The sequence below is a fragment of the Myripristis murdjan genome, chromosome 9 (assembly GCF_902150065.1).
Source record: "Myripristis murdjan chromosome 9, fMyrMur1.1, whole genome shotgun sequence".
Classification (NCBI taxonomy): domain Eukaryota; kingdom Metazoa; phylum Chordata; class Actinopteri; order Holocentriformes; family Holocentridae; genus Myripristis; species Myripristis murdjan.
In genome coordinates, this window is record NC_043988.1 from 14686813 (window position 1) to 14700957 (window position 14145).

The window sequence follows — 14145 nt, forward strand, 5'->3', positions numbered from 1 at the left end:
AGTGTGTGTGTATGTGTGTGAGTCAGAAATGGACAGCAGTACCCGATGGATATTTAACACATTAGCTTTGGCAGAGCTGAGAGTGGTGTGAAAACACACTGATTTCCTAAGTGGCAATCATATCAGCCTCGCCGTCAGAGAGGCAGCAGAGAGCAAACATCTGTGTGTGCGTGTGTGTGTGTGTGTGTGTGTGTCTGTGCGTGCATGCATGCTCACATTCATACATACTGTTTAACTACCTCCTAAAAACATTGATCTACTCCGCTGTTGCCCTAGTTTTCTAAATGTCTGTTAACTGTTAAGTACTTTTTGTTTGATTCTCCAGGATTAAGTATGTATTATATGGTATATTTAAAATACTATATTCTCAGCAATACCTATTTAGCATTCCTGTTATAATTTCCTCTACATCCATGTTATTTTCTTGTCCGCCTGATTCCTTTATAATGTTATCTGACCACATGTTTAGGCTCTCTGTTTCTCACTCCCACCTGTCTGTGTTCGCCTTTCTGTGTCTTTTGTCTCTCCTGGCCAAGGTTCAGTCTTTCTTTCTGTCTTCCTGCCTGCTGGCTTCTCCGCCCCTCTGTATGTCTGCTGTATGTCTGTCCGTCTCGCTCTCCGTCTTCCTGCCAGTGGTAAGCTCTCCTTTCCCTGCCAGGGTTCGAGGGGCCCTCGGTTCTCCTCGATGTCAGTATCACCCTGAGTTACGACACAAAGGTCTCAGCCTCCTCCTCCACCCACCCTTGTCGGGCCCTCTCACTTGCTCCCTCCCTCCTTCAATCCCGTGCTCCCTCGCCCTATCCATCCTCGTCTCCAGCTGAGAGTCACCCATCCGAAACTATGTTAAAACAGGGTCATCCCCCGGCGTGCACTTAAAGGCTGTCCCTTTAACCTGCTCTGAAATACTTACGGCTATTATTATAGCTTATAAATCATTAAGAAAGTTTAATTATACGAAAATTTCATGGTGGAAATGTGCAAGCTGACACATGGGAAGGGGAATTTAATGGGCCAGCAAGTCCCAGCACTGTGAGGGAAAATATTGAGGTTAGGTTTCTATTTTACAGCATTGCCGCAGGGTTGGGAGACAGGGAGAAAGACAAGAGAGAAGCACTCTGAGAGAGAGAGAGAGAAGTGAGTGAGGGAAAAGCCGAGGAGAGGAAGATGGTGAGGCCTCAGCAGTATCCAGTAAATGTGAAAGTTACTTTTTCATTTCACTCTGTAGACCAAACCCATTAATATGGCCAGTTGAATTGGGAGTGATGAAGACATTGCCCACCGTACCTTGCACAGTTTTTCTTAAGTAAAACATACTCTAATTAACACAAGGCTTTAATTAGTTACCATTCTGTAATTTCACTTTGTTAAGGAATGCTGCCTAATTAGAAATTACCATTAGGTGGAATTCTTTAATTGCTGTCCCTAAACAATGTAGGAATATTTCAAAGTAGTGTTACTAAACTTTATCTACTTTATTAATGGTGTCAATATCATTTCAATGTGAACATTACAGGCGCATTGTTGAAGTAACTACCATCGTCTTTTCAGTGCAACAGGAACAGTGTAAATTGATCACACTTTTGAGAGTTGATATCATTAACAGCCATCACTGCCCAGATGTTAATTAGAAATTAATTTAATTCTGTTGCTGTAAACACACTGTATATATGAGTATCTGCCTGGTTTATTGAGCAGTGAATGATTTGAATGTATTGCAATAAAAGAATCAAGGCGAGACCGATAGCAATGCAGTTGTTTGAGGGACTAATTATTATTGTATGGAATTATTTATCACTAGAAGTAAGAGAGTAAGAGAAAAAAAAAAGATGAATGTGGAAAGCCATTACAGATTATGAAGAAAATGAAAAGGGAGATTTGCTACTCAACATAGCTTTGAAAAAGTGATATAAGAAAATGCTTTTTGATTTAAGGAAAGTATTTTTTCTATAAATGCAAGAAGACACACACACATACACACACCACCTCAACTCAACTCAAATCTTGCACAAAACCAAGTCTGTTCTATTGAGCAAACAGCGGTTTCCATGCAGTACGCTGCCATTGTTTAAGAGCGCTCCCTACCCACAACCCTGTCATCCCTCCCTCCGTTCCATCCTTCCTTCCCTCCCTCTCCTCCGTCCTCCCTTCCCTTCTTCCTCTTGTTTTCCATGCGGGCACAAGCGGGGCGCTGCGCCCGTGGACGGCGGGTTTCCTGGCATGCCGCTCCTCATCCTCTGCCTTTTGTTTCCATCAGTGGACGACCATTCTCCACTTCTGCTGTGTCAGTAAATATTTATTGGCCTTCCTTTTCCTTACCACCCCCACTGACGTGTGCATGTGCCTCTGTGTGTGTGTGTGTGTGTGTGTGTGTGTGTGTGTGTGTTAAGACTCTTCACTACCAACACACACACACACACACACACTCCACCTCCCACTACCCTGTGCCCGGCGCTGTCGGTCACACAATTCACCAGTGCCTCCTCCTCACCCTTTCAGTCTCACCCTCTGCCCGCCCACCCTCCTCTCTCTCTCTCCCTCTCCCTCTCTCGTTCCCTCCATCATGTACGTGGCGGCCGGCCAGTGAAGGGAAAGAGGAAATGGAGGAGGAAGTCATTGCAGTTTTCTCCTGCTCTCTCTCTCTCCCTCCCTCTCTAAACCTCTCCATGACCAGAGTTCACTCAGTGGAGAGCCAGGAGGGGAAAAACCCCTGAGATTAAATGCATGTGACCTCAGCCAGCAAACCTCTGCGCACTCCCACAAACAAGCACACCGACAGACACAGACCTACAGACACACACACGTACACACTCCCTCATGCTCCCTAGGGCACCGTGGCCTCGTGCTAGTGAGGGCTTCCTTCCTGCGGTTAAAGACAAAGGAAGCAGGGGACCGACCGGGGACCTGGGACCGCTGCTTCAAAGCCACAGGAAGCGCTGGTGTTGTCTCTTCCTGTGGAGGGTGTCAGAGCGTGGGGGGCCAGCTGCCTGTGTTTTCACAGCCAGGGACAGGGAGGGATAAGCATGTGCGTACGTGAGTGTGTATGTGTGTCTGAGGTGGAGGACGGTGGGTAAAGTGGCTGAACACCCTGCACCCTCACCTCCACCACCTCACCTGACCTGGGACTAGCTCTGGGCAGTGTATGGATGTGAAATCGATATCACCATGTGAGGCTAGACATCATAGTGATACGGTGTAAGTGTTGTCTTTTCCTTGTTTAAAAGGCTGCGTTTCAATAAAGGGGTGCAGTTTTCTGAACTTATTAGATTGTTGTAGCTGTTGTGTTGTTAGCCTCTACCTGCTTGATCATCATATGCACATTACTAATGGCTGTCAAAAATCTCTGGTGTGTAAATATTTAATGAAAGGACCACTAGCCACCGTGTGCTGTCACAATATCAGTACTGAGGTATTTGGTCAAAGATAACTTGATATTTGCACAGCTCTGCCTAGGAAAAATTTTAGCAGCCTTAACCAGTAAGGCATAAACACGCTGGCGTAAGAGTGTTCTCATACACACACACAGATCTACAGCCTGACACACACAAACACACACTTTCATAGTCCTCTGTGACTGTTCCCAACTCGTAACTGCCTTATTCATTCAAAGCCAAATCCAGTGGAGGATCATGAACCCAGCCCCTGTTTGTCTACAGCTCTATTTTCCTCAGCCCCGCTCATTGATTTATGTTAAAAAAACACACACACACACACACACTCACAAAAACAGTCACAGCACCAGGCATGCTTTATGTTTGGTTTGCCAGCCATTGCCACCATCTCTGCGGAGTCTCCACATGCTTTCAATGCATGTGTCTACGCATTCATGTGTGCCCTCTCCAATGTTGCCATGTATGGATTTATGTGGGTGTATGTGTTAGTGTATGTATGCCATGTTTTCAATCCTTCTCTGTGTATGCGCGTACGTGTTTGTTTGTTTGTGTGTGTGCCCTGGCGGCGGCTGAGGCACTCCTCTCACTCACTGGCAGCAACAGGACAGTTAATCAATCAAATATTTAAGCAGCGCTTCAGTGCTCAGTGGGAAGTCCTAGATTATCCATGGCTGTTGGCAGTGGCGTGGCCACATTACAGGCCGCTGGGTGGCAAACAATCCTGACTCTGACTCGACACGGGACGCTCCGCTCTTCTGCTTCCCCCTGGCCTCGGCTCAGTCTCTGCTCGTTCGCTCGCTATGGTGCTCATCTTCCTTTCCTCTTTTTCAGTCTCATTCTCTTTCCCTCTCTGTCTCGTTCCTTGCACTGTCTGACTGTATGGATAACAGCGGCTTTTCACGCTGACTATCTGACGGTGAGCAAGGCCCCTTAAAGAGCTCTCATCTTTTGGTCTTTCCTTGTCTCTCTATCTCTCCCTCTCCCTCTCTCTCTCTTTCTTTCTCTCTCTCTCTCACTCCCTCTCCATTCTTTCTAGGGATGAGTCTGCCTGTCTCCCCCCAGGGATCTCCATTGTGGATTACCATTCAGTTTTCACCCAATTATCTAGTGGCTTTCGCTGCCTTTGACACATAATTATCAAAGGCCTAAATAATTGTCTTTATTATTGCCGGTGTTTAGATGTAGCGTCGGCAGAGCAGTCGCGAGCGAGCGAGCGTCACGGGGAGAGGAGAGAAATGAAGTATTTATCTCGACCAGAGATTAGCTTAGCATGCTGTTAAATGATGTCTCGTCGCTTATTTCAACTCCTCGTCCAGATAAATAAACATGATTAATATGACCCACCCACCTCCCCCACCCAAACACACACACACACACACACACACACACACGTCGCGTATCACATTCTGCGTCATGGGTGAAAATAAGATTGTGTGCAACAAAACATCCAGCAATTAGCTGACTTTGTGGCAGGAAGCAGCTTAAAGCGCTAAACACTGTACTTTACTGTGGGCCATGTGAGAGGTCAGGGACTGCAGGGGCGATACAGGGGTTAGAGAAAAGTGCACGTGTGTGTGTGCGCGCGTGTGTGTGTGTGTGTGTGTGTGTGTGTGGTCAAGTTGCTCAGTATGCGTGGGGGTTGCTATTTCATAGAGCTCGTGAAAAGCTGGATTTAGTAGAATTGTGCTGGCCGGGGGGTCAGAAATCTGTGATGTTTGTGCGTCTCCATAGCAACCAGGGCCTCAGCAGAGAAATCAGAAAAGAAATGGTTTATGAGGGAGAAACGGCAAGAGGAAAAATAGAGAGAGGGACTTCATAGTTCATCCAGAGTTTGAATGCATCATGGGCGGGGGAAGAGAGGGAGCGCGGACTCGATCGCATCCAGTCTGCGTCATCGATTGGCTTCGTGACTCAGCTTTGTTATCATGGCGCGCGGGACAGTGAATGCGATCCACAGTTGTGGTCAAATTGAATACACATCACAGTGCAGGGAAGCTGTGTTGCGAAGCAGCATACGTAATTTCTTGTGGCACACTAAAGCGTGATGTAGCAAAACACAATCAAGATGGCCTTGTTGATTTAACTGCCTATGACTTTACAAGATAGTGATGTCATGTAGGATGGGTAAAGTAAGTTAAACCTGACAGCGGGGTGCTGTATTAAGTAGGAAGAGTGGCATGCGTCCTCCTACTGAAGTTTCCTTGAGCAAGACATTAAATCCCTACCAGCCCCAGGGAGGCTGATCTGTAGCCGACCCTGCGCTCTCATCTCCTCTGAAGGGTGGCAAGCAAAAGAGAATTTACCTTAGATGGATAAATACAGTATTCATAAGTATCCTGTCTTATACACATCTGTCTGCCTATCTGTCTGTGTCATTTTCCTTTCTTATTCCTTTACTCCTAGCCATCCTCTTGCCATGGTTAACGTCTCCTCAGCCACCTCCTAACCTTCTGCCTTTTTTTTTCCCTTTTTTTCACACTTGAGGCCTCCGTGTCCACTCCCAACACAAAATTCTCAGCTACTCCGTGCACATCCAGATGCTCTGGTGTTAAAGGAAAGGCCAGCAGAGAGATGGCAAATGTCTCAACATCTGTGTGTTGGTTTAGCACAACAAGTACTTCCACATGTTCCTCTTCACTCTCGCTGTCCAGTACAAGACTGATCACAACAGCTGGCCTGCGTCCTTGTTAAGATACAGTCTGCGGTTACACACTGGATTAGCATGTTTAACATTCTGGATAAAGATGGTCAGCGCTAACACACAGGCTAACATGGTGTAACATGTTACATATAACACAATGTGTCAAAGGATAAGATAGCTTACATCTATGCCCATTGGGGAGCGGGTGGCTTAAAGATGCTATTTGGTTTGTAGGATCATATTGAGTATCATTCAGCTAGAAGGACACATGGGCATACATGCTTTGACTGAGGTTGCTGGGCTTTCTAAGCTGCTTTTAAACCACTGTTGTCAGTGTGGTTTGCAAAACATGGGACCTAGTGGTATCACACTCACTGTGGTTAAGGGCCACACTCCCTTGTGGAGTCCTTAATTGTCAACTCATTATTTCAACTGTTACCACTGCAGCAATTAGAGCTGTCACAAAGAATGATTGCTATCACTCGTGTTGGGAGATAGGATACAGTCTTTAGTCTTTTCAGTTTAGGTATTGTCAGGAAAATGGACTTTGTTTGGTGAGACTTCTTGATCTGTCTTACCTCTTTATCTCAGCAAATGTGTGACACTGTGTAAGTGAACAGACACCAAATCAAGCATTTTCTAAATATTAAAGTCCCATATTTAAATCCCAGACCCATTTTTCCTGCACTGCCTACAACCCTCCTTAACTCCCCTATCTTTCTCATGTCAGAGCATGTATAGGCAAAGATAGGGGAGTAGGCATGTATAGATTTGAGCACAAGTGAGGTTTTGTCATTGCTGGACCATTGGCTGCCAACAGATGCAGTTTTATAAAGTACCAGCTACCAACTTTAATATGATGTTATTACAGCTTTAATATTCTTGTGATTTCCAGTGAACCATTACCATGTTCAGATTCTTATATGTAAGTACATATGACTTTCTCACATATATAGAGAATATATTTTCAAGAGACATGGTATAGGAGCAAATACAGAGTCAAATATCTGTTTCTCTCCATGGAAATATGTGGAAAGTTGAACAGTTTTATGCCCAGACTTGGGTGATGTTTTTGACTGGGTCATTAAAGTCATGTGCTCAGTGTTTTCCACAGGCAGTCAGTCCACTGTCTCCTGTTTCCTGGCCTCTGCTAGGAGCCCCCATACTCAGGGACTGGCCCATTTGGCTAGCACCAGAAAACAGGACCTTGACTGACACCTCCAGTTTTAAAAGGTTGACTTTGCTGCTCCCACGGGCCCAGTTCTGCCAGAGGAAAGCTTTTCAACCAAGCGTGGATGGGGAGGGAGAGCAGAGAGGTGTGTGTGTGTGTGTGTGTCTGTGTGTGTGCGCGCGTGTACGTGCGGGTGCGTGTGTGTGTGTGCATGCCTGTGTGTGGTTTCGTGTATATGTGAGTGATTGCACGATTGTGTCTGAGGGAGCACATGTATCTCTGTGTGCATGTCTGTGTTGTTGACTGTGTCTTTAGTTGTGTACTTTTTTGTTTTCTCTTTACTGGTATGAGCACCTCCCTCTCAGTCTGCTCCATCCACCATCCTGGTGAAGCCGCTCCAGTGGAAGCCTTATCAGCTGGATGATGTATGAGTCCTTAGTGCCTTAATAGATTCCATTTATCTCTATACACTCCCACTTTAATTTGGCTGGGCCAGGGAGGATGTATTCAAATGCCCACCGTCATTTTGATGTACAGCCAGCCGGCTAGAACTGGCCCCCATGTTTGCTGCAGCCTCAGCTCCAGTCTGAGTGTCAGTTTCAGATTCATGCCCCAGCCCTGTACTGAAGTCACAGCTTTAACTTTATATGCCAATCCCGACCATAGCCTTAGTATTTTTTTTTTCCATTGGTCATTTGAATTACAATACCATTTCCATACTTCTATACCAGCACCAGCTAAGGCCTCATATTGCAACCCCAGCCTTTAAAATATTGTTTATATTCCTTACCTAGGCCTAAACACCAACACCATCTTAAGCCCAGTGGCAAAAGTTCAGCCAGGCTGCCTGCCACCTGAAGCTTCAGAGTGCCAACACAACTAAAGTTTTTTTCTTTGGTATGAACTGTGCCAGAAAAAAGAGACTCTGGGCCAGATGCAGGAAGCAATGTATGAACAAATTCATTTTTTTTTTTTTTTTTTGTATCCACAGGTTGTTAACACCAATGTTAAGCACTCTTAAAAGCACCCTTACCAAGATAAAAATAATAACAACAAAAAAACTACGCAAGGCATTTGTCCAGTGCAAGGAAACATGCATTTTCAAATTAAAGAACATAACAAATTCATTAAATTAATATAAATGCATAATCACTTCTTCACAACGGCAAAATAAGCCTTTAGACTGACAGGTAGGAGAAGAATAGTTATATGCATAAATTAAAAGATGTTGGGGCCTCAGAAACTGTCCTGTCTTCCTGCAGTCGTCACCATGGAGCATTTGCTTGGGGACATTTCATTTTCATTTTATTTCAACAACTGTACGTCCTTCTGCTGAGACTTTCACAACATCACAGATTTTTTTTGCCATTGTTGGCTTGTTGACTTTCTTGTAACACCAGTACTGACACTCTGGAATATCACATTTGTTTTTTTTTGTTTTTAGGGCCCGAGCACTGGAACAGTGCGAAGCCCTATTGTATTTCCTTCGTTTTTTTTTTTTTTTTTTCTTTTTATTATTATTACGTCTAAATAACCCTTAATTTGACCCCCTAAACATGCTCCAAAAGTCACCAAATTCGGCACGCAGGCCAGGTCTGGCGAAAAATTTGATAAAATGGACAAACGGACCCCCTAAGTGCAAAAATGGGCTCCATAGCGCCACCTAGGCACACAAAGGCAGCCGCTGCGGCCCACAGGAATGTGATAGAAACACCAAACCAACGCCGAAATGTAGGTCTCATCGAGCCCTACAAATCACGCGCTGACACCCCCCCTCTAAAACCAACAGGAAGTCCGCAATTTGTGTTGGAATGTTCACGTTCTCGCCCCAAAGTTCCGCTTTGAATAAAATCTATCTCCTCCCAGGCCGTAAATGTCAGCGGCTTGAAAATTTAACAGATGACAGAGGACACAGTGCTGAACAAAAGTTACTAAAAACTTGTTATTCATTCGAATCGTTTGGATTTTATAAGCCCTCAAAGTCGGAGTGGCCAGAGCCAAAACCTCATTTTTTCCCATGGAGTTTGGTGTGAAGAGGCTGACTTTTGGCACTAATTAAGCCCCTGGAGTCTAACGGCTTTGAAAACTATGCAGATGGAAAGAGGACAAAAATTCCTACAAAAATATGTAGTTTTGATGTGGATTGGACCAAGTTTGTGGGAGCTGTGAAGACTTTTCAAACGTTTTTGACTCTGGTGTGCTCTGCTCTGCACTCTGCCTGGACATGTGACTCACTCTAGCTGCCTCAGGAATGCGCAATACACACCCATTGTAAGAGCTCAGAGGGAGCAGAAAACACTCTCAAACTAAAACTGCCATAACTCAAAAACAGTAAAAGATAGCAAAATCATGTAAATGGGAGATTTATAGATCCGAGTCTCGTGACTCGTTTAAACTTTGAATCAAGTCTGTAACTCAAACGGTGACCGAGCTGTGACACCTCAAACAGGGGTGGGTTTTCTGGATTTCTCCACTGGATTGAATGAGGATTTCTCTGTCTGCCTGCATTTTGGTGTGATCATGCCACAGCTGCCAGTACTCAAGTCAGTCACACACTAGGACATGCTAAGGGCGCCATCTGCTGGAGGGGCGCTGCTAGTGCCCAGAGGGGCACCAGCAGTGAATGTACTACCAGTGGGTTTTTGTTGGCGTGTGTGTGTGTGTGTGTGTGTGTGTGTGTGTGTGTGCACGTGTGTGTGTGTGTGCACGTGCGTGTGTGTGTGTGTGTGTGTGTGTGTGTGTGTGTGTGCACGTGTGTGTGTGTGCACGTGCGTATGTGTGTGTGTGTGTGTGTTTGTGTGAGTGAGTGAGTGAGTGTGTGTGCCTGCATTTTGGTCTGATCACGCCACAGCTGCCAGTAGTCCTGTCGGTCACACACTAGGACTTCCGCGGCCTTTCAAAATAAAAGCCCAAAACTCTTTCAAAATAAAAACACCAAAAAATACCCTTAAAACTGGCACAAACGGACGAATTGTCTGCGCTTCGACATGCGTGCCGTCCCCGACGTGCACGGGGGGGCGAGGGCCCGTCCAACGCTGCTTGCAGCTTTAATTTTTTTTTGTTTTCTTTCTTCAGTTCACCAACAATACTTTGATTTCAGCACTGCTGAAGTTTTTTTTCTCTCTACAGCCTTGTTTGGTGGTGTCACCAACTCTTGGACATGTGCCAGAATATTTTGCACACAGCACAGTGATTGCCCTTACATAGTGTTTATGCTAATAACAAATACTCAGACACATGCCACAGGTTTATGAACAAGTGAGATTCATCATTCTGTACACCTGGGTGAGAGCAGATTTAAATCGTTTAGAGCAGTTGGTGAATCTGGAGTTGACTTCTCTTATTTTTTTTTCTTAACAGAAAAAGTGAAAATATAAGAGAATTTTAAAAGACTGTTGCTACATCTGGCCCATTATTGTTTGGGGTTCAGACTGTGAGGTGTAGAAAAAGGTGACAAGTAACTAATTTCAACTGACTAGTGTGTGGGTAAATTTTTTTTTTTTTTTTATACCTGCGACCACCTGCCCTGCCAAGAAAGCCTATCTGACTCACCTGACCCATTTTCATAACCGTCTAAACTTCCCCACTACCAGCTACTTGAATAATGAAAACACAGGCAGCTACATCATTTTCCAAACATGCTGAAGATTTATGAATGCAATGCCACACTTTTCCCTCCATCCAAATCCGCCCAATCCACAGATAAATCCATGGTACCAGTGGATTTCACACTGACATCACTACATTGAGCAGTGGTGTCGTCTTGCAACTTTATAATACTTTTTAGACTGGGGGAAATGAAAACAGAGTTTATTTTGGTGACTGACATTAGCAAATTATACTGCATAGTACTTCACTCCTAGGCTTTATCTTCTTTGGTGGTCCAACCTACTAACAACTTAAGAAGGAGCTGAATATGAGTCTGCAGCTGATTAATATCCTGTAGCCGGTCAGTTTTGCATTCTTAACACAGATGATCCGCTCCTCAGTCCACTCAGAAGACGACCAACACCTGCCTTTTCAGGGTGACTTGCTGCAGGTTGTTTGAATTGCAACAATCTAAAGGAACAGTCACTATAGAGTTTTGATGAATTGAATCAAACATTTCAGATGTAAATGTGCCGTTAATGATCCTTGTGTGTGTGTGTGCACGGCTTTAGTACCATACACAGCTGCCCAAGCTATCACCAAGCTCAGTGTGATTCTGCAGCACAATGCCTGTCCCCAGTCCCCTAGTTTCTCCCCTAGCCTTGCTAAACGTATACAGTAAGTGATTGTTAACCTATTGTTGCAAGTCCTGTTCTCTTTTCTTCCCGTTTTATCTTAAAGGGAAGCGGAGTGAAACGGCTAGCTCCTGAGGCCTGGCTGCGGTAGCCCTTGGGGTGGGAGCAGCAGTGTGGGGAGTCTATTGTAGTGCAGTAACAAGTCCTTTGTGTGACATTTTCCTTGGCGTTGACATTCAGAGGGGAATAGGCGGATGGGCTCGTGGACGGCAGGTCCTCTGTGACATGTGAAGGGAAAGGGTATTAAGAATGGGGACTGAGGTATTTGAACGTGCACAGGGAAGGACATTTGCACAGAACGTGACAAGGACACACTGTGGTGGAGCAGCTTTTTCATATTTCACATTATAACATTATGCTATACACCCGGTTGAATCTGTATCTGTGGGTTACAAGGCTGTTCGCCAGGCCAGCGCTATCATGGTGTGAGGATAGGCTGGCAGTGTATTGACTGAGTGTAACACATCTTTATCAGGCAAGTATCTGCTGATACAATAGGTATGCCACAATATGAAAACACGAATAAAATTCAAATCTGTAGAATTTTATTCGATAGATTTTTATTCTCTGTTTACCTATCTTTCCCTTTCTTTCCACAAGGGTTATTCATTCCCTTACAGCATGAAGTTACTGTCATTCAACTTTTTTTGGGATATTGCAAGCGATAGCCATTAACCTCCTGGATGGATGACTAATATGAGAACAACTGTGCTGTGTTTCAGATGAATCAGAGGGAAGCACAAGTGAAGAACAGAGTGTGCGCTGTGGCTCTGACTGACTCAGCTCACAACATCTGGCTGCAGGAGACCAGCAGAGGAACGCAGGACTGGATGCAGCAGGTGAAATACGCAGACACACACAAGCAACCAAAATACAACCAAATGCACCACGCATTATACAGGGGGCCTTTTCTGAGCTTCCATTTCATCATGTAAATTCACCCAACGGTGAGCTGAGGTCTCTCTGACTCTGCTCCACTCCGGTTTCCCCCTGTACAACCATCCTGACCTACACAGGTACCCCTGACCAACCACTAGCCTTAGAAGTCACGGAGAACCATTGTTAGCATGTTTTTCTTCATCTTTCTTTCTTTTTTTTTTATCAGCCCCCACACTCTCTCTTCCTGGGTGCGTGTCAATGAATAACCGAGACATTTAGCCCTCCCTGGTGTGTGTGTGTGTGTCAGTGCACGAGTTGGGAGTGCATGCATATGTGTAAGTGTGCTTGCATGTGTTTATGTGCAAGCGTCTAAGGAAGAATGCACGTGCACATGTGCATTTGTGTTAGCTTCGTTTTAACACTCGCCCTTTCTGGTGTGACCTCTGTGCCATACGCAGCACCTGGGCTCACTCAGTATGCACATACAGATGAAGCCCAGCCAAGACCAGAGCTACTCGGGAGCCAAAGATGCAAATGTCACACACCCACACACACCCACACACACACACACACACACACACACACACACACACACACACTGTACCTCTATTTCTATTACGTCCCTCTTTTATATCCCTTGCCTTTTGTTTTTGCTATTTCTGTCATCTCCCATGTCGTGTGTGTCTGTTTGTGTGTGTGTTATTTGAAAGTCTGTGATTGTGTGTGTGTGTGTGTGTGTGTGTGTGTGTGTGTGTGTGTGTGTGCGCGTGTTAGTGAGAGTGGTGGGGATTCAAGGTTGCACTGGCCCTCTTCTCGTTCTCTGGCATTTCCTATTTCTGATTCATCTGAGGGATGTGTGGGACACAGCATAATTGGAATGTTAAGTGATTTTCTATTTGTGATGGTTACCCAGAACAATATATCTGAAATAACCTTCGTTGTCCAGTCTGAGGAAGAGGACAGTCAAGGATGCACTCTCTCTCGTGTTCATTAACACTTAGTTCTTTTTTTGTGGCTTCAACAAGAGAGGAGAGTGCAAAATTTTTGCTTGGAGAAAAGCAGTGGCACGCCCATACTGTCCAATGATACAACAGAAATGGCACACACACACACATACACATATACATACATATATACATGTGTATATATATATATATATATGTATACTGTATATATATATTTATGCTCTTGTACCCACTCACCCTTGCTCTGTCTCTCACTGCGTAATCCCTTTTCTCCTCCTGTCTTCTTTCTTCCCTTCTTACTTTATTAAAAATTATGGGCTGGCTACTTATTACCCATTTCAAAACAATATTTTTAATTTACTTATATCTCCCTGGGGCCACTGTTTCATGGCTTTACATTATTTTTCCTTTGCATCGAAATTTTGGCAGTTCAAAAATCAGAGTCACTTCAGTGTGTGTATCTGCAGAAAGCAAACGGTGTTGATGGCCATTGTCTCTGTCATCCTTTTATTAGATAAAATTAAAGTAATGAGAACACTTCAACCCAGACTTATTTTGCCATTTTTCATCTAGGCTAGCTTTGAATGAGAGAATGACAACGTCTAATGATAAACAGATCAGTGCATGATGGTGAGATATAGTATTAGGATTTTTCAACATCAATCTGATGTAACTCCTTATTGATTAACTCAGTTTTACCTTGAAGTGCTCACGAGCTGCTAACTCATTAAGTAACTAAGTCAGTAAGTACACAAGATTAAGTCACTAATTCACTAAAAAGGGATGGTTAAAACAGACATGGACCTTTTCCTCTAGA

General features: G+C 44.5%; 1 protein-coding gene across 2 annotated transcripts in view; it reads left to right on the plus strand.

The window, feature by feature from the left end:
• arb2a (ARB2 cotranscriptional regulator A) overlaps positions 1 to 14145 on the plus strand; it is a 176937-nt gene that overhangs the window by 103274 nt on the left and 59518 nt on the right. For both annotated transcript variants that reach the window (XM_030061156.1, XM_030061155.1), the window contains exon 9: positions 12207 to 12323. In XM_030061156.1, the coding sequence (XP_029917016.1) occupies positions 12207 to 12323 (117 nt within the window). The remainder of the gene's footprint in view (positions 1 to 12206; positions 12324 to 14145) is intronic.